This window comes from Corvus hawaiiensis, chromosome 1, assembly GCF_020740725.1.
Source record: "Corvus hawaiiensis isolate bCorHaw1 chromosome 1, bCorHaw1.pri.cur, whole genome shotgun sequence".
Classification (NCBI taxonomy): Eukaryota; Metazoa; Chordata; class Aves; order Passeriformes; family Corvidae; genus Corvus; species Corvus hawaiiensis.
In genome coordinates, this window is record NC_063213.1 from 45,080,417 (window position 1) to 45,100,613 (window position 20,197).

The following is a 20,197-nucleotide window of genomic DNA, read 5'->3' on the forward strand; positions in this document are numbered from 1 at the left end:
TATGTCACTGTTTGCTTTTAAAAATAAACTGCAAGTTTATTTTTTCAGTCACCCTATTTTTCCTCAACTTACTTTCTGATGCATCATCTTTATAAAGAAGATGAGAAAAATACCCACATTAAGAGTGCAAACTGCCTTTTAATAATCCAATGCCCAGAAATGCACTATTGTTACAACAGAGCAAGTATTGTCCAATACATAAGAAATGATTTCCACTTCAAGGGTTAAAAAAAATGATTCAGGTGCTCCATAAAATGCCAAGAGTTTTTTTTTTGTATCAGCTTAATTCATTTACATGTGTACAGATTACTTAAGCTTTATTTGGTGCTCAGGCTGAGAAACAAGAGGACTATTTCCGTGCAACAGGCTGGTTATGGCCAAGAGGCCTTCTCCCTCCTCCTGGTACATGGGTGAGCACTAAGCTGCAGGTATTGCTGTCACAGAGGGTGAGGAAAGTGAGACGAGGCAGTCAGCCCCTTTTCTCATGGATCTAGTTTTTCAGTGGCTGCTATCATATTCATTGAAGCAAGGATTTGACTGAGCAGGAAGATAGAATTACGTCTCCTTCCCACAGCTCAAGGTCAGGATAAAGATGGAGGAGGGCTGTGAGGCATTTTACATGTGTTTATTGACTCCATATTCTGACCAAATTTCCAAGATAAAGTATCATATGCAAGGATTAAGACATGGCTAATATTTAGTCACATATTAACCAGTATTGATACTGAATCTTAGCAGCAGCATGCCAGACTTCTCAAATAAAAACCAAATCGGAGATTTCTTATGCCTAGGTAAAGATTTGCAACTAACAAACCTGAGGCATTTCCAAAGAGCAAACAGAGGTTTACTGTAGAACAATGCAGCTTTGAGGTACAGAAGAGAGGAGGAAACTGTATTTTCACAAAAGTGAAAGGATTAAAAATACAGAAAAGCATCTACATGAGCTATATAAAACAATAGCCTGAATTCATTCTCCACCCTCTGGGTAGTTCTGAGGATTTGACCCTCACAGAACTCACACCAAACCAGATACAGGAGTTAAGAAATGCATCAGTGCAATTTCTAGTTACTTGTTCTTCCATTTTGGAGACACACATACAAAAACGTTTCTTTGGACCATAGAATACATAAATACAGGCAGACTGTTTCTGCCTGTGACAAACATGAACAGTTTGCCTTCCAAAGGTAGTATGACAACCCTGGCAGGAAAGCCATCCCTTTCTGCCTCCTTACCCCTCACTCCCATCCTGGGTTAACCGTAACTGGAATACGGTTCTTCTTTATCCACCTCTGATTCCAGCTTTTAAACTTTCCTCCTTCTCTCTCACCCCCCTTTTTCCAAGAATAGGTTTGCTCCAATTGCTTCCTCTCAAGAGAAGTCTTTCAGATGCCCCTTGACTGAAGAGGCCTCCCGTAAGAAAAGCACCTCTGAGGAGAAAGTTTAAAGAGCTCCCCTCACCCTGCCCCAGATCTTTGCTTGCTCAGCATGGAGTCAACAACATAAAAAGGCAGTCCAAATCCAGTACCTTGTAGTTTTACTTAATGAAATTTAAAAAGCAAGTATCTACACAGTGGGTAAAAAAGAAAAAGCTTTCATGGAAATCGATTTGATGCTATAGTCCCTTTGTCTTTGGGTTCCAGAGTCTGAAGGAGTGAATGACCAGTGAGCACCTCAGCAGTTAGGTTGTCTTGAGTTTATTGCACAGGAGCTTTCAAGGCTCATTACATATTATTGTGCACATTGAACCATGGGGCACTTGCCCAGCATCTAGTGCATCATTTCAGTGATTGTCAGTGGCCGGTTTAATCCATATTTTCAACTGGAACTCAGTTCTTATTTCCTTTCCAGTCACTTTTTATTTTTAATTGACCGCAAATGATTAGTTACAACCAAACAAAATCATAACTGCAAAATACTTGACTGTTAGGAAATAATCTTCAGTCCCTGCCATTATGTAGTATCTTGTATTCAGAAAAGGTCTAAAACCATTTTAACAATATAAAGTATATTGCAAATGCTTTTAAAATAAATAAGTCAGTTGTTGCTACATCACCTATTATCAAGAAATGTATAATTGCCAAGTATTTTTAACTAATTTTGCTCTGTAAGGCACGCACCACCAGTACAAATCTGGCTTATATTTACTCGTCCAAAAATCCAAGAGCACTTAGAGGGAGCAGATAACTGCTCAAGTGAAAGCAAATTATCTCACCATAATAAGAAATCCTGGGGCACTTAACCTTGCTTCAAAAGCCTTGGACGTGGTAAACAGTAAACACTTCCAGGGGTACCCAAGCCTATTTCCACATTAGAACTGCAACCCTGCTTGTGCTCTCCAGGGCTGGTCTCATCTCCCAGAACAATGTTTGCATCTTATCACACAAGTTCTTCATTGGAGCTTCATTATGCCAGTTATCACCAATTATGCAAAAATCATGTATCCCCTGGATAAATAGTGCGAATTGCTAGACAACATGGGCCTCCCTCTGAACATAACTATGAGGGACCAGTCTCTGAAACATCTGCTCAACAACACAGTAAGAAGAGGGAGAACACCAGCATGGTCCTGCCTTTTCCATGTGTAAATGTGATCTGATGTGGGACATGAGGGAATGCAAGAGCCTGCCCCTCACAATACCTCTCTTTTGACCCCCGTGGGGGGCGGAGGATGTGTTCGTGGCTAACGGCAGGACAGGCGTGCTTTCGGCACCGCCGGAGGTCCTCGGCCCTGAAATTAGATAAGAGCACTTTGTTGCACCTCCTCGGCTTGAGAGCCAAAAGGAGCTGGGTCACAGGCCTCAGAAGTCAACACGTTGGCTCCTGGCAAGGGCTGCGGGAAGGTTCAGAGACCCCACCATCGGCCTTGGGATAGCACCTTTGAGTCCGCTCACCACAGTACAGGGAGTGGGGTGTTTATTTGTGGGTTTTTTTAAAGACAATCACATCGTCCCATCATCCGGGGATTTGGTATTGGCGGTGCTCATGTAACACAACACGCGATTCCGTCGCCTGGCAGCGGTGCCGGGCTCCCCGCAGTGTCCGGGAGGCCGCTGCCACACGCCTACAGGTCACCAAGCATGGGTCCAAGCACAGCTGTGGGGCAGTCACTGACTCCGGCCGCCTGTCCCGCCAGTTCTCCGGCCACCCATCCAGTGGCAGCTCCTCGGCAATGTCCTCCTGGGCTACTCGGCCCCTTGGGCGGCATGGCTTGGTGCGCCGCCGCCGTCGAAGACCTCGGGGCTGTCGGCCAGCAGCGAGGTGCGCACCTTCCGCCGCTCCTTGAAGCGGCCCGAGTGCGACACTCGGAGGCTCCGCCGGCTGCCGACTCCCGTTCCCGCGGCATCGCCGCTGCCGAAGGGAGGGGGCTGCTCCTCCCGGCCGTCGGGGCTGGGAGGGTCGGTGGGGGTCTCGCTGGCGGCGGGGTGCGGAGGGGCTACCGCCGCTTCTTTGTGCTTCTTCTTACTGGTCAGCGATTTCCACCAGGGCCCCGCCGAGCTCTTCACGCCGGCCCGAGGAGCGGCGGTGGCCGCGGCGCTGTCCGCCATCTCGGGCTCCTGCGGGGAAGAAGAGGGCGAGGGCAGGTTGGCAGCTGGGCACACCGCCTCCCCGCTCGGGCGGCGCCGGGACCCCTCTTGCCCAGCACCGGGGGGCGGGCAGCGCTGCCGGGGAGGTGTGCCCGGCGCCCGGGAGCGGCCAGCGGGGAGGGACGGGTCCTGCGCCGGCGGCCGGGCGGGCACGGGCGGGACGCTCTGCGCCCCGTCGAGCGGCTCGGAAGCGCCGCCCGCCTCCGTGCGCGGCTCGCACAGTCACAGGTAAATAAAGCCCCGGAGCTGAGCCGCGGGACCCACTCCCTGCACTCGCCACCCCCCATCCCCAGAAGTAGACCCGAGGTCCGGTACCTTGGGGCTGCTGCGTCCCCGCGAGACGAGGCCGGGAGCCCGAGGCGTCCTGGAGCTCCCCTCTCTCCCTCCCTCCCTCCTCTCCCCGCCCCCCAGCTCCCTGCGCAACAGGTACGGGAGGCGACACTGACCTGCGGCGCCCGCCCGGCGCTGCGGGAGCACCCTCCTGCCCCACGGGAAGCGCGGCCACTGCCGCCGCACGGCCCCGCGGTGCCCCGGCGCGGCGGGGAAGGAGGGCAGCGGCCGGCGGGGAGGGCGGCCGGGCGGCTGTGCGAGGCGGTGCGGAGCGGCGCGGCGACAGGTGCCGGCCGGCCCCGCGGCTCGCCCCCGTGGGCGGAGCGGCGGCCCGGCCAGCCCCGGGGCCGGGCGGCTCCCGCTCACCTGCCCGGCTCCCGCGCGACGGGGTAGGAGGGGCCGGCCCCGAGTCCGCGGGGCTGCAGGGAGGAGGGTCGGTGTGCCCTGCAGTCACACCCGGCGGAGGAGAGACAGGGGGAAGAGGAAGAGGAGGCGGAGCAGGAAGCCTCAGCGCAGGTGAAGCAGCGCCGTGAGATCCGGGACTGCCGAGGGTGGATGGATGCGCAGTTGCCAGCGTGCATGGCTGAAACAAAATATCACTGCTTTTTGTTTGTGCACGTGATACATGTGCGTGGGTGGGTATTTTATAGCCTTGAAGAAAATAGAATTGTGGTTAACTGCCCTTCTTTAAAAAACGAGTGGAGCTGCAGGTCACACTGACAGTTGTATTCAAACTGACTTAGCATTGGGACTTTGACTTTATGTGTGCTGATGGATATATGGCCATACAAACGACTTCACTTTTTTTATTTACCCAGAAAGAAGAAAAAAAGATTTGCTTGTGCCACACCATGTGTTACAAGTGATGATTTGTTCTTGGAGAACTATGCCATGTAATATGCATTTGATTCCTAACACCCTTCCCATCAGCTACCCAGTCAGCCACTCAAAGATGCCTATGATGGTGTGGAAGAGTGTGCGAAAGCATCATATTTCAGCCTCATCTTCTTTTGCAGATCAACTTCTGCTACTTGCAGCTTCCCTGAATAGTCCATAAAGAAAAGAGGTATGGAAATTGGTGAATGCAGGCTACTGAGGCAGAGGAGCCTGGGGGATGCACTTATGTTACTCTGTAGATTGTCCTCTTCAAAGGCAAAGGCTTTTGGCTAGGGAAGCATACACACTTGAAAGTACTCCAAACTATCATAGTAATTAAATTCAACACCAAAAAAATTCTTCTATGGAATGAAACACTAACTTCCAGTGATAAAAGACAGCCTTTACATTCCCTCCTAACAAGTAAGCAACTAACATTTTCCAAGACAAAGCCTCAGGGCATCAGGCTCTCTTGGGCCAAGGGCAGCAGTAAACCATAGGGTCAAGTTTCTCCTGCTCTGCTACTCCCTTGTATCTGTAGAGAAAGACAACCCCAGCATCTCTCTCCATCTTGTGTCCCAGGGAAGTGCCTGGGAAAAAGGGAAATAAAGGTAGTATTTTTAAATGCTCTTTTCACAAAAAAAAAAAAAAAAAAAAAAAAAAAAAAAAAAAAAAAAAAAAAAAAAAAAAAAATTTACTGGTTGTGTTTTACAGCTTTCACTCTGCAAATAGGCTACCATACACCTGACCTCTTAGCTCACAAAATGCCAAATTTACTTCAAATCAGTGTGGGTTTTTTTCAGTTAAACCCATTTCAAACAGTCCTATAATGAGAGATTTTTCCTTTTTGACAGTGTACTGAAAGCAGAGTTTGCTGAAAAGAGAGAGGCAGTTTGGAAAGCTTTGTAAGAGACGTGGGAGTGGGAGGATGCTGCCTGCATGAGTATGTGGTGGTGCAGGAGGACAGCAAAACCTGCTCTGCTTTTGAAAGTCACAACATGCTGTTCCACAAGATTGTCACTAAGGTTAGTGTTTATACAAAAACAACTCTGACAGTGAGAATGTATGCTCTCTCCCTTTCTTGCTGCAAGTACTTGTATTCTTTCAGGATACATACATTTACAGTGTTTATTTAAACAGAAAAGTAAATAACCTATTTCAATGCATGGAAGTTGGACAGCACATTCATTTAATAAGAATGCTGCAGTTAAATTCTGTCCTGTCTTTGCAGGAGGCTGTGATAAAAAGCAGTGGGGTTTTGTAGTCCCAGCTGGGGTGTCTGTGCAGGATTCTAACAGATGCCCCAGTACACTGCAAAATAAAACACTAGGGCCCTTTTTTCACATTATAACATGCTCCTTTTTTGTACAGTTGGACCATATTGACATAAGATTCTTCATAATTCTGCAGGCTTTCCAAAATTCAGAAATATCCTGGTATTTTCAAGATATAGATTTTCAAAGACTGATTTTGATGTCAGCCCTCAAACTAATCTTATTTACAACCCCTAACTTACTGCAGTGAACAAAAAAAGAGTAGTGCTTGTTGCAGTTCCCACTGTCCTTTTTCCAAACTTTGCAGACCCTGCTGTGCTCAAGCTGAAACTGGGCTCTGGAAAGCTTGGATTGCCAAACCACACTCTCACCTAATTGTGTTGAGGGGACCCATCTCTACTAGCAGGACAAGAGAGGCACCATCCACTGCAGACATCGGCCTTCCCAAAACCATGGAACCCTTTGGTTTCCAAAACTCTGATATTAAATGCAGTTACAATTATACCAAGGGGACCCCCAGAAGCATAAAATGCCCTAGTGAATATTGGTGTCAGAGCTCTCATGTACCCTGAAACCCCAGACCATCCAGCCAATATACTGGGTGTTTGAAATGCAGGTTTCTCAAATGCTAGCCTTAAGGCCAAGGTCATGTTCAGGCCAACTGAAAAGAGCATATGGCACTGGCACCTATAGAGAGCAGAGCTCTGCCAAGGTGCATATTCCCAGTAATATTCAACATATTTGGTTCTTCAAGTTTCAATTAAACTTTTAACCCTGAAATACAACTGAGTAATTGACTCAGAAAAAAAAAAAGCAACACTGATACCTGCTGGCACAAGTTGGCCCTTTAGCATTCAGCAATGAAACTGGTTCTTGTAATTCCTAAGTCTCAGAGCCTAAATGTCATGTTAATTTAAACCTCTGTGGACTTCTGTGTACAGGAAAAGACCACACAAACAACTGTGTCCCATCTGTATCAAGCTGCCAATTCAGAAGAAGCCAGCAGTAACTTAATTTTTCATAGATTGAGATTTCCAAGTGCTAGCAGCTTCTCAAATCTTAGCTTTTACTATAATAACCACAGGAAGGACTCCAACCCTTTTATAATGGGCGAGACCATCTTCCCTGTTGAAACCAGGCTGCTGCTCAAGACTGTGGATCTACAGTATTCATTACCAGTCTATGTCTGCCCTGCCAAGAAAAAAAAAAAATTAGAACTAGGGCATGGGTTTGAACCCTGCACTTGGTATATGTAGCTTATAGTGGTGACTCCCTGGCATAATTTCGAATTTGGGCCTCTGTCAGTCTTTGTTCACTGGTCAGGCATGGTTTCAAGGCAGTGAGAGCGAAGGATTATTCCCCTTAGGTGGAATGGATGAAACTACACAAGTTTGTCCCCTCCATAGCTTTGCACCCTCCAAACACTCAGTTCACAACCACTCCTCATGTAACAGTCTAGGACATGCATTGCATCATAGCCTCTGACTATGAAAACAGCAGTTTGATGGGCTGAAACACAGCCCTTGCACAATTCTTGAATCAGTGCTTCTAGAAAAAAAAGCCTCTCAAAAGCCACAGGTGACACCGTGGGCCCCTGAGAGGACCTCATTTAAGTACAGTGTGATATGGATTGGGCATGACTGCCTTGACTCCATTTCATTGACTGGCACAGATATAATCTTAAGTTTTCTGATCTTACTTCCAACACTAAGGCAGACAATATCTTTATTTACACAGGCCCTAAGGTAGCTCTGTGAAGGGAACTAGTCTTGTAGCAGAATGCAAGCTGTTAGCTTAGTGCTGGTGCTCATCCTCATTCAATGGGAAGTTCAGCTGCCTGAAAAAATCTGTCTCAGAACTCAACAGATTCTGAAACTTTACCTAAAATACTCATAACTATAAGGAAGGCCAAAACTTCATCAAAACAGACCATAAACACAGCTCCTCCAATTTTCAGTTCCCAGCCAGCCTCTGACACCAGCCCTATTCTTACATTTGTATGTCCAGCAGCATACTCAGTCTGATTGTTTTAATCCCAAACTCTTAACATTTGTCCTCTCTTTCACCCTTACAGTATCTGAAGATAAAACTAAGGTCCTATTCCTTCAGCAGATGAGAAAAATATGGATATATATGGTGACTATTGACACCATTACCCTTCCTAGCTCTGCAGGCCTTGCAAAAAAGTCCATTCATCCAATATCCCTATTCTTAACCAGAGAATCCACAGATTGAATGATCCTTAGTGATACCAGCATCCTGCAGTTTTCACAACTTTGGGAACCACTCAGTCCTTCAGGCTTTAGATTTCCAAGGTCTGTCCCTAATTCCTACTTTAATTGCAACCGTGACACTCATGTTTGTAACAACAAAAACCCCGCCATGAACAATAGCCCCTTATTGACATCATCCCTACTCCTAATACTGAGGGCTGTGCAGCTTGCAGTGACATTACTGGTTCCTCAATATTTGGATTCCTAACCTAACCCTGTTACCAGTGGATGTTATGGGTACCTACGGAGCCCAGTCTCCTGAAGTTCTTGGGCAGCAGCATGTGGTAATTAATATGGATTTTTTAATGCACATTGATCATCATATGTGCCCTACAGTGGAACAGAAATTTAGGTATCTACAAATATGGCTGGCAGCAATTTATGCTCTCCAAGATTTACAGTTCCAAACCCTAAATCTAACCCTACTCCTCATTCTAACATTCCTTTTAGTGGTAACAAATGCCTCATACTTTCAAGAAAAGAGAGAGTATTTTGGCTGGCACCTTGTCAGGCCCTGCAGTGAAAGTGACTTCCAGTGGCAACCTTGGTTTGTGCCACCCCCAAATCTGCTGTAAACTCAACCCAGACAGTTTCTCTACTTATAAGCAGCTGTTCATTTCTACTGTAGCTTACAAAGCACTGGCTCCATCTGACATAAACTTTCTTCCTAACTGCAGTCCTTAAAACATTCTGCAATAATCCATGGCCTTCAGGTGCTGAATGTCCAGTCCTGGCACTACCTGTAGCATCAGCACAACTATATTCAGAAAAACCATGCTTTTGGAGAAAGATAATGTAAAGTATGGCCCCCATGTAAGATGCACTGATGTCCTGCATCTGCAACCCCTAGAGCATTCAGCAATAATCTTAGTTCCCTAAGGTTCAGATTTCTGAACCTTAACCATTATCTTTAATCAAGGGATTAATCTCTACAGCTAAAGAACTTAAAGCGTATTGATGCTCTCACCCTTATCTCTGTCAGCCCTACAGTCTCTTCATTCCCTTTAGATAGCTGTAGGGATATCAATGTAATTCTGCTTTGAAGATCCAGTTAGATGGCATTCTTCTTGCCTAAGTGTTTGTGAATTACCTCCCTCCTGAAGAGTTTTTGTGCTTTCAGTCCCTGGTTATGGGTGGGGGGTCTATTTGCACTGGAATTTTCTTCCTCTCTTTTCTGCAGAACTTCACTCTGTACTTGCCAATAAAGAGATAAGAAGATGGCCAGACAGGTTCCTGCAGGGAGGTTGCAGAAGAGTTGGACTAGATAGCATTTAAAGGTCCCTTCCAACCCAAACTATTCTATGATTCTGTGATTCTATGATTCAGCCCAGCTATTTATTACTCCAGGTATTCCCAGCACCTCTCCAAGGTCTCTCTAAGATCAGAATTTAGCTCAATACCACACCTGCAATCCCTTCTCCCTCCTGTGTACTGCATTTGCCAGTAATGCACAGCTCAGGTCTGTCAAAAACCTTGTTTCAGAAGAGACCCCAGACCTGATACATTCCTTCCCAGGGTCTTAGGCCAAGTGCCCCTGCAGCACGGGCTCTGTCAATAAGACTCAAATATTGTATGAGCTTTGAGAATGCTAAGTGTGGGGGAAAGTGTAGTCTGACGTCTTCATTAGAAATAAAATGAATGTGGTTCCAATTCACCCAGATTTGTCCTCTGTTAGACCTGTTTTGAAGCTTAAACTGACCTCAGCTCGCAAAGCACAGAGCTGAGAACAAAGCTCTGTCTTTGTACTTTGTAACTTCATATTAAAAAAAAGTTTCCCTTACTATGCACTTTGTTTCTCTTTCCCCCCTCCCCCTCACAAACTCTTCTTCCTCAGTAACTTCTACATCCTTTGTCCAATTCCAGCAGTATTTGACAGCAGGAGAGAGATAATTAAGCCTCACAGCAACTGGTCTCTGGGTGGAGGAGCCCCGAATCGGTGTCTCATTTGAGGAAACCCTTTGACAGTTCCCTGTCCAGTGCCCTTTCAGGACATGTGTGCACACAGAGCGTGCTGCCTGTCTCCAGCGTGGTGGTGTCAGAAAACAATTCCTGTGCTCAGTTCTCTGGAGGGCTCCAAATATTTAAACCTGACAGCAGTGAGTCTCACAAAGATGAGTATAAAGAGGAGATGTCACCTGTTCCACGGCGCTTTGGAAAGCTACCACCTTACAAATCATTAACATAACTTGATGTAATGTTTCACTGATTGTGGCTAAGACACTTCTGCCTTATGCAAGGCAAGTTGTCTCACCCCAGTCATTGTGAGGGGGCACAGAGCATCACCCAGAACATAGGGATGGTTGAATGGCAGACAGGAATTGGGAGTGGGTGGCTGCAGGAGGGGCCTTGCTGTTTCACCAAAGGCCTTCTCCAGTAGCTGGAGGGGAACAAGGTTTCTGCTGAACACCTGGCTGCAGGCAGGATCCATTGCAGTCAGACACTGGTACCTCAGCTGCTCCCAGAGGTGCAGAACTGTGTTCTACTCGAGATGAAATGACCTAGCAGGGAAGTCACATGGGCTCACACACAGCCTCCTGGAGCATCTTCCAAAGGACTCTTACACTCTCTGCTAGTGCCTCATGTGAGATAACTCATCATACTCTTGCTGAATGCTTTGAAGCAAAGAGAAGGATTCGGTTTAATCCAGTCAGACCCATTTTTTTTTCTGTGTACTGAAGTATAGGTTTCCATTAAAGGTAAATATGATTTTTCTACTGTTTCAGCAGTCAGTTTTGCAAAGGGAAGTCTCCTGCCTTTTTATTTCCTCAAATGGTGAATGTGAAACGGTCTGACCTCAGCTGTGCAGCTCAATCCCAGGTGCAGCAGTGATGGCCACGGCAAGTGCAACACAAGAGATGAAGCAGGCACAGCACAAGGTGGCACTAATGAGGTGTGGAGGGGACAGGGTCCTTTTACCTCCGTTCTCAATATGCCCCGAGGATGCTGGACGTCGGCTGATCAGTTAGCCAAGTGAAACATGAACAATTTAGTAGATATTTGTGTTTTAAGATGCAGAATCATACTCATTCTTCTGTCCAACAGATGAGAAACTTCTGCTCTCCAGATACGAAGCATGGGTGCTCCTAGGCACACTGCCTTGTACTGTCATCAAATCCTTAAGATGGGACGTGTGTTGGAGACTCCAGATGGTGAGACAAGCTAAAGCTACCCGTGTGCTGCCTTAAAAAAACCCTCATAACTGAACTGACCAGAAAAAAATAAAGAAAATCATTGTGAGTCAAATGTCTGTGTTCAAGGGTGTGGAAAAATACTCTGATGGCTTTGCTTCTCAGATATTGATTAGATTGATGCTGGGATTCATTGCTTGCTTGAAGTTTTGCACAGAGGTGGTTCAGGGTGGTCTCTGAAAATAAATGTGTGCATCGGCTTGGCTGTGGTAGTATGGGCAACCTAGTGCCAATCTGAAACTCCGACATGCATTAAAACTGTTCTAAATTTTTGAGCAGGAAAGTTTCCAGCAATGTCAGAATGGTAATTAGCAATTGATTTTTGTTTGGCAGCTTGCCGTGTAGTCAGTGACAGACACCAAAACTCTTTTAACACATTTAATGGGATTTTTCCTTCCATTTACACTATCATAAATTACAAAGCATATTTCACTTCACAAAATAAAACCATTTCCAGATCATTTTTATGACAGTATTAAGTAGTACATAACCTACAACAAATAGTCCTGTACAAGGCAGGAGGATCTATGGAAGTATTGGGAACTCAGACTATTTAGCATTTGCTCTGAAATCTGGTTAATCTATCTAGCCCTTAGTTATTTCTCTAGAAGACGACAAATTTACAGTCATACCCTCTACCTCTCTTCATTATCATAGTTACACATATTTTTCAATTTGAATAGAAACATGTGCTCCCTGAAATAATTCAGGAAACTGCATCATTGAGTTACCACACATATGATACAAATGATCAAGATGAGGGAGTATTAGATTTTTTTTTGTACTGAAAATTGTGTTTGGTAGTAAAGTATGTTGATTTTCTATGCTTGCAGAAACACGTCATGCTGAGAAACAGTTTTAACATTAGGAATAAGTTGCAGTTAGACTATGAACTCTGTAGGTCAATGTTTGTGAGGGGAGAAAAATATTAAAATTTGGTAATAATTAAATTTACCAGCTCCCACATGTCCTACACATTCTTTCTTTCTTTTTTTTTTTTTTTAAACAAACCATCAGGAAACACATTCAAGATAAATACCTACAATTTTAGCAGATTTACTGTACATTTATAAATAGAGAAACATGACAAAACATAACTCAATTTTTACAGAAAAACCAAATCCTTCATCATTCACTCAAGAAAGTGCTGACTTTCAACAAGGCCAGAAAATATCCAGTGTCCCAGCATCACGTAACTCATATATTACTGTAATCCAAGAAAAATCTGTCATGTGAAACTGATACTACCACCAGGACTTTTGAAAAATTCTCAAGACTGTATTTGACATGGGAGGAAAAAAAAAAGAGAAAACACTATATTTTTTGGGAAATAGAAATGGCTAAAAGTGTACAATCTTAGGATGCTAGTGCCTAAATGCAAAGAAACCTAAGGAAAGCTGAAATATGCACAAGAAAGGTATTCTCCTTTAAAACACTTGCAATGGAAGAGGTATGTCAGGATAATACTGCATTAGTGGCAATTTTTTCAATATATCATAGCAAAAATGCAGGAAAGAATTACGTGAAAATAATCAATGCACCGCATTGATTTATAGTTTGCTAAAATAAAATGCCATTCTTTCAGCTAGGTAAAGTAAAAATATCTTTATAATATAGGTTCTGTTTCACAATTGACATATATAATTATGTCTCATGAAGAAGGAAATGTATAGGGTGTATACAAGTAACACTGATTAAGTACCTTTTTGCTTCTCTAGCCGTATTAAAATACGTTTTGTGTTTCTTAATAAGTTAACAATAAAATTGTTTGAAACTTCTCAAAACAAATATACATCTGAGACAAGGCAAAAGATACAAGGTAAGAGGATTTTTTCTGACCTTCTTTTTCCCTTCTACAAAGAGGCATATGTCTATGAGACATAGGCTTTCCCTAAACATTTTGGCATCCATCTGCAACTTTGCAGAAATTGAAGTGCAGTCAAGGAACTCTTCCTTTCTGTTTAAAAAAATTTAAAGAAATGTTGCTTTTCCTTCAGACTAATTATCTTAAAACAAACGGCTTTGAAGATATGCCTCTCTGACTAGAAGAGAACATCTTCATTTTCTATTAAAATCTGCACAATTAACTTCTGGTACCGCATGTCATTCAGTGTAGCAAGGGTACTGTCCTCTGGAGGTCTCATTAAAGTAGGTCCAAACACTATTCCCAGGTTTTCAGCATTCATAAAATTCTCCTTTTCATGCAAGGTAACCCTAAAATAAAAAAAAAATAAGAAAAAGGAAGTAATTAGTTGCTTGCTTCCCCGAAAAAAAGAATATCTGCATTTCTGTCTTTAGTCTTGCTTCACATCAAGCACTGATATGTAATGACATTTTTCAGCAACAATTTTTATTTTATATAATAACTGTTTCCACAACAAGTACAGTGCAACTATGGAGGGGCTCTGATTTTTAGTGCCTTTAAACACCTCTCATGTGCCTCTTCAGTAATTTTTCCATGTGACTGTCTGTTAGGGTGTAAGAATTAGTGGAAATTTCTTCTTTAAAAGCATAATCATGATTGAAATGATGATATATGGAACAGTCCTCTATGCTACAGTGACTGCAGTTCTCTGGCAGGTTGTGCTTGGTGTGTATCACACGGGGGGTGTGGTTGTGCTCCTCAAATACAGGCATGGATTTTCCTTAGACTACCAATGCTTCCAGCCTGCAGGAACCCCACCCCTCACACGGATGTTCTGCCTTGCTGGCTGCCTCAGGCCAACCAGCAGCTGAGTGATTCCGACTACTTGTGACACTTTAGGAGTAGGCTGAATCCTGCACCTGCCTGGAGAGGTGACTTGCTTAAATCAGGCTGCTATAAATGAACAGAGGCACTTCAGGGAAGAGCCCAGGCTGTTTTGTTTGCCGACATACATCATATAATGTACATTCAAGAATAAATGGACTGCTTGTGGCTGGAGCAAACAAAGACCACCAAGGATTGGCCAAGCTGCAGGGAAGTCAGCCCTGACTGGAAGATCAGTCAGGCCTGCTGGAAAATGCAAGGTGTGCTCAAGGTTTCCCTCCAGGTAACACTGCTGGATCACATCAGTGTTGTCCCATTTGAGTGGCATATTGAGTTCAGTCCTGAGAGTGCTCTTACGCTGTAGTGCAGGACAGCCACAGTCCCTTGATCCATCATGGTACTTGATCAGTCAAGGACCAGACATTTGCTGTGATAAGTACAGCCTGGATGACGTTTCACATCTCCTTCACACGACTCCTCTGCCAGGGTGAAGCACATCTGGTTTTGGAGACAGCTCTCCTGGCAGCAGCTGAAACCTTCCCCAGCCATGGCAACTCCCAGCTGGGCATTGTGAGTGGATTCACTCATGCCATCAGGGGAGCACAAAGTGGCTGAAACCAGAAGTACTTTGGTCTTCCCTTGTTTGCAAGGTACTCATATGACTTGGTTTTGGTTCTACTGTCATCTCTCTGCAAAGAATGGCTCTGTCACAGAAAAATGCTGTTCCTCTTTGCTTTCAGGACAGAAGTCCATTTGTGCCCCTACTACAGATACCTCCTCATCTTCCAGCACAGATATATTAGCAGTGCTTTGCAAGGAGCAAAGACAAACCAAGGCTGCGAAGCTGAAGCCACCTCTGTGCAAGTGTATGTCTGACAGTCTGCTTTCCCTCTGTGGTTGTATGCAGCACAGATGTTCAACAGCTGTGCAAAGCTACACAGATCTTATTAGCACCTCTGTTCAGTAGTGGGGGGCTTGCTGCACAGCTGGGGTGAACACAGAGAATATTCAGAGCCTGACTGCAATGTCAGTGTGGATGGAGTTGTATGTATTTCACCACAGGGGGGACAGCTCATGCTATTGCGTTTCCTTCAGTTTTGAGCAAAGTTATCAGAAAGGTAATTAATTGACTGAAAAACTCATTTTTCGTTGCTGATGTTGGCCTCTGCTAGATCTTCCTGTGCTTTTAACAACAACTCTGCAGTTTCTTTTTGACTGAGAAACAGCAGTGGGGTAGAGGCTGTGACCCTGCAGTCTTTCCATAGACTCCCTTATACTGGTCCAGGTTTTATTCATGCAGGAAGACTCCTAGGGGGTTGAAGCTGGAACTCTGTGTTTAACCTACAGAACAGCATAGTCTGAACCTTAATGATTCTTTCCTCTTTCACATTCAGATCTCTCCAAGAGATTCTCCATAGGAACTGATGTGCATTTGATTTCCATGCAGGCACCAAAAGCTATGATTTGGGAATGGAGAGGAAACTCTTTGCATGATTGGCAAATATTTGAAAGAGAAAGCTTAATCAGTACCTTGGACTATTTTTGCCTCATCAGTAGGTCAGCTCAACAGCTGGACCAAAGCCTGGACTGCAGTACATGAGAAGAAGGAAGGCAAGTCCAAACATGTCTATTAAAATTTGCTGTCAGGACGTGAAAGTACTGATCCTGTGTGCAGGTCACTTGTCTACAGCCTCCACAGGCCTTCTTAAAAGCCAGCGTGAGTCATCATCAGTTGTCCATGTGTATGTACTGACACAGGTGGATATTTGCACATCTCATTTCTGCAGTCCAAAGAAGCTCCTGCATGCCCAGGTAATGTCTCATCAAGGGGAAAAATTACTCAGTTCTAATGACCTGAGCTGATTCAAAATGAGGAAAAGTTTTTGCATAATGAGAACCTAATAGAGCATGAAATGCACTTCATGCAAGTTCTCTGAGCAGCTTTATATGAACTGAGGTCTTTTTCTTTGTAGGTTGGCATTAATAGTGCAGAATAGTGCAGATGAAACCCAGAAAGTACTCCACATTTACAGCTGTGTTGCAAATAGTGGGACAACTAAGAAGAGATCAAAGATTTTCTGAATAAAACATCAGTAGCTTTATTCCTCCCTTATCCCCTTTTCTGTTGTTTCCAAGTACCAAAGTTTAACCAGAGACAAGGAAAATCTTGGGCAATATATCCATAAATGAAGGCTTTGAGATGACAGCACCAGTCTGTACTCAGCTTCAGTTTTTAAATACTTACAAAGAAGACCTCTTGAGGCATGTAAATACCCAAAGCAGCAAAGTAGAGTTAGCATGGTTTTGAAAAACAGTTTTGCTTGAAACAAGTGGAAGTTGGGCATCCTTTCTGGAGCAGTCCTTGATTTTCCAAGGTACCTAGCTGAAAACTTGGAAAACTTGGCAGTACACTCCTAAGTAACTTAGAAAAATTAAATTTAGGCAGTTTTGAAGATTTTGTAGGCCTTATGAACCTTTATGAAGCCCCTCATGTATGTCTTATGCATGCATAAAGAAGTTTTGGAAAGCAAATGAGGCAGAGCGTGTTTAAAACCAAGAGAGATATAACTGGGACCTGTATTGCTTTTACTAGTCATAAAAAAATAGGCCCTGCTTGATTCTTGGTTTACTGTGATGTGAGCAAACAACTCACACAAGACAGCTCTTTCCTTTTAGGGTTATTGTTCACAAAGAGAAAACAGGAGGTGAGTGGAGGCAGAAGCAAAGCATGGTCAGGTGCCTCACAGCAGCACCTTTAGCACATCTCTGAAGTACCCACCATTCAGTATTTTTCAGATATTATCTGCCTCAGAGAAGTGTGACAAATGTCAATTAACTCTTGAAAGGTTTGCAATAATATGCCAGCAAAAGGATCTATGCTATATGAGTGCACAGCTTATATGCACTTACACAAACAGCTTGTCTGCTTATCTGTAACGTTACTGGTTTAGTGGCAGTGCCCTAATGGAAGCTTTATTAGTATTTTCTGTAATATTTCTCTTTCAAAGCAGAAAATTGTTAAGGTCTTCAAGAATTACCCTGCATGTCAATTAACTCACTTTTTGAGATGAATCATTAGGTATCTAAGTGTCTCGTAGTGAGCAGCAGGGAGTAACATCAACACTTCATGTATTGCTTCTAGTCGTTCATCAGGATTGGAGATTTCTGCAAAAACACCAAACAGGATTAATGTTAATAGGGCTTTCCATGTGTACACAGCAATAAATCAGGAAGATAACTTATTATTATGGAATCATTTACAAGCCATTGACTGTGCTTGGAGGGATAAATATTGCACTCATAAATGTGACGCTTATCAGCAACTTCTGCATCCTCAAAAAAAATAAAAGATCTTTCAAAAGAAATCAGCAACAAAGACCACCCAGGAGTTATCTCCATGGTCTGTAGCTCTATCTACAGGTCTGTATAGGTACAGTACCCAAGCTTTGTTAAATGCTTCATAATATTACTCTGCCCAGAACTGTCCCTTTAAAATATCACAAAAGATTACTTCCATTAGCCTTTGGAACTGGATGGGAGTGTGGATATATGACTTTAAAAGACTATGCTCGAATATGTAAGTTTAGCTAGAGATTGAAATGGCACGGAATTACTTCAACTGTATTTAAATATGTAGGTATCAGTGATACCTACACATACTGAGCACCAGTGCTCATTTAAAACTGTTTGGCAATCTCTCTAAAAATCTGAGCAGGATTTACAGTATTTTTTTATCTTGACATACAAAAAGACACTGAAACCACACTTTCTGATACTAGTTTGTTATTCTGAGACCATATATTTACTTTTATTTTTTTAACCTGCATGATATCCCATCTGATGAACAATCGGGCATAAGCTTCATGTGAATGAAGGACATGGTGGAGAAGGAATGAAGACAGCACCCATGTTTTTGCCAGTTTTTCTTCTGTGCTTTCCTTTAACATGGACAGCTTTACGAATGGGAAATGTAAATAAAGATTGGTACAAATGACTATGCAATACTTACTTGCTGCCTCTATGAACTTGGAATAGGTGTCATAGGTGATCACGGGAATTGGTAAGTCTCTGAAGTATAGCTTCAGTGCTCCAGCAATGATGTTTATGTCTGGATACATACTGGCAGAAATATCAGCCTTGTCGCCATCTAGATAAGGAGGAAGAAATCTGTTTAAAACCACCCTAATTTTGACTCAAGCAAGGCTAGACTTCTAAGTCAGATTTATTGTGTGAAACCTGACAAGAAAAAACAACCTGAAAGCATTTGGAAGGCTTAAACGAGAATATATTGCTACCAACTTTACAGTGTATCGATGAGGAATGGTAGTTTCTTGTTGTTTCAGTAAGCAATTTATTTGCTTACATCTTTTGGAGGGGCTGGTCATTACACCATCCATATCTGCAGTGTACCATCTCAAACATACTGTTTTAATGTTGGATGAAAAACCATGTTTATAATTTATTTATTGCATTTAGCCCATTTATTCACTGAAACTAGGATAGTAGTAACTTGTTCTGATGTCATATTTTCCATCTGTAGATTGGTGCATAGGAGTATGAACCATTTTTTTCATTTCCACTTGGGGAAACAGAGGCATAGAGAAATAACATACATTTTCAATGACCCTCAGGAGAGCAGTAGGAAAAATCAAGAAACATCCAAATCTTGTACACATCTTGTACCAACATATCTACAGTGATTAGCTGGAATGAAAGCTGCCTTATTTTCTGGTGTCTTCTAATGTCTTAATATTTGACTTACTTATTTATAGCAAAGATCTGAATTTAAATAGGCATGCTAAGGCATTTAGCTTTACAATTTATTCTGAAATGTGCACCACAATTTTTTAAATTAATATGGATACTTGTAATGGATGAAATGCTAAACAGATGAATTATGCATCTAAAAAGGCATACATTTTGTTTGCCACATTATAACAGAGTTAGTCAGAACTCTATTACAGAGCACTTTAAAACACACGAGCTTAATGTTTACAAGTGTTGCTGGGAAGTCCTGGCTTGCAATGAGTGAAATTACAAGAACTAGCAGCAAGGCAGGATCACTATCATTTTTCAAGTTCAAATGACTACCTCTGTTCTGTACTACCTATTACTCTCATACCCACATTTTTCTCCAGATCAAGAAATTCTGCTGTTCTCCCGTCCTGGGACCTGTCTGTCTTGGTGGTCTTCCAGTGGAAAGACAGGTAGGACACAGGCCAAGTAGGGGGTGTGGCTGTCTGGATTTAACCCCCAGCTTTACCTCAGGCTTCTTGCAGATCAGTTATAACCCGTAGTCCCTATTTCCCACCATTCAACTAAGGGTACTACGCCTCCCTCAGGGCAGGTGGTGCAGGTGAGGACTATATGATGAGTGGGGCAATGCAAGGTTCTGCCGGCTTGAACAGCAGAGAGGGGTTTTCTGTGCAGGCACAAGCTTGGGCTGTTACCAGCAAGGTGCTGACATGTTGTAAAGCCATTGCCTTGCTTGTCTCACAGTAACAGTGCTTGTGGACATGCCCTGATACAGACAGATGAGTGGGGGTGCTTGAAACACAGCATCCAAGATGGAGATAAAGGCTTCACAGCACAGTAAAAGAGTTTATATTGATTGCAGACATTTTATACCAAACTATGGCATTAATCTTGCAGGGATACGTCCTGTCCAACGTATGCACATAATTCTCATTAAGACTAATAGCACTACATGTTCTCATCAAGAGGAGATTATATGCTTAACTGTTTAAAACAAACAGCCTTTCTTGATGCAGCTGAGCAGTCTGAATACATCCATCAGCATTTAATTTAATACAGCATCAATAAGCCCTAGGAGGATGTTTACACTGCCCCAATCTTTTGTTTAATCCACACATTCCGGGCACAGTAGCATTAGTCTTGTAAAGCTTTGTGTGGAGAGCTCTA

General features: G+C 43.5%; 2 protein-coding genes and 1 long non-coding RNA gene across 5 annotated transcripts in view; 1 reads left to right on the forward strand and 2 right to left on the reverse strand.

The window, feature by feature from the left end:
* Window positions 1–118: 118 nt before the first annotated feature.
* On the reverse strand, window positions 119–4,160 carry PRR15 (proline rich 15). 2 transcript variants are annotated; one of them, XM_048302703.1, is made up of 2 exons: window positions 4,032–4,160; window positions 119–3,555 (listed from the first exon to the last, which is right to left on the reverse strand). In XM_048302703.1, the coding sequence occupies exon 2, from the start codon at window positions 3,544–3,546 to the stop codon at window positions 3,184–3,186; it is 363 nt and encodes a 120-aa protein (XP_048158660.1). In that variant the 5' UTR covers window positions 3,547–3,555; window positions 4,032–4,160; the 3' UTR covers window positions 119–3,183. The 2 variants fall into 2 exon arrangements, with proteins under 2 accessions (XP_048158660.1, XP_048158669.1); XM_048302712.1 differs by lacking the exon at window positions 4,032–4,160 and adding an exon at window positions 3,901–3,976.
* Window positions 3,711–11,581, forward strand: LOC125325563. 2 transcript variants are annotated; one of them, XR_007203407.1, is made up of 4 exons: window positions 3,711–3,813; window positions 4,734–4,981; window positions 5,646–5,816; window positions 11,381–11,581. It is a non-coding gene; the product is annotated as an uncharacterized LOC125325563 (long non-coding RNA). The 2 variants fall into 2 exon arrangements; XR_007203396.1 differs by lacking the exon at window positions 3,711–3,813 and adding an exon at window positions 4,247–4,431.
* Window positions 11,582–11,890: 309 nt separating this feature from the next.
* CHN2 (chimerin 2) overlaps window positions 11,891–20,197 on the reverse strand; it is a 163,293-nt gene continuing 154,986 nt past the window's right edge. The window contains exons 11-13 of the mRNA XM_048302692.1: window positions 18,285–18,422; window positions 17,335–17,440; window positions 11,891–13,740 (exon numbers count right to left, since the gene is read on the reverse strand). Of these exons, the coding sequence (XP_048158649.1) occupies window positions 13,569–13,740; window positions 17,335–17,440; window positions 18,285–18,422 (416 nt within the window). The 3' untranslated portion in view covers window positions 11,891–13,568. The remainder of the gene's footprint in view (window positions 13,741–17,334; window positions 17,441–18,284; window positions 18,423–20,197) is intronic.

What these genes read in the sequence shown, in the direction of transcription:
- PRR15 (XM_048302703.1), bottom strand. Translation starts at nt 3,546, where the DNA reads ATGGCGGACAGCGCCGCGGCCACCGCCGCTCCTCGGGCCGGCGTGAAG.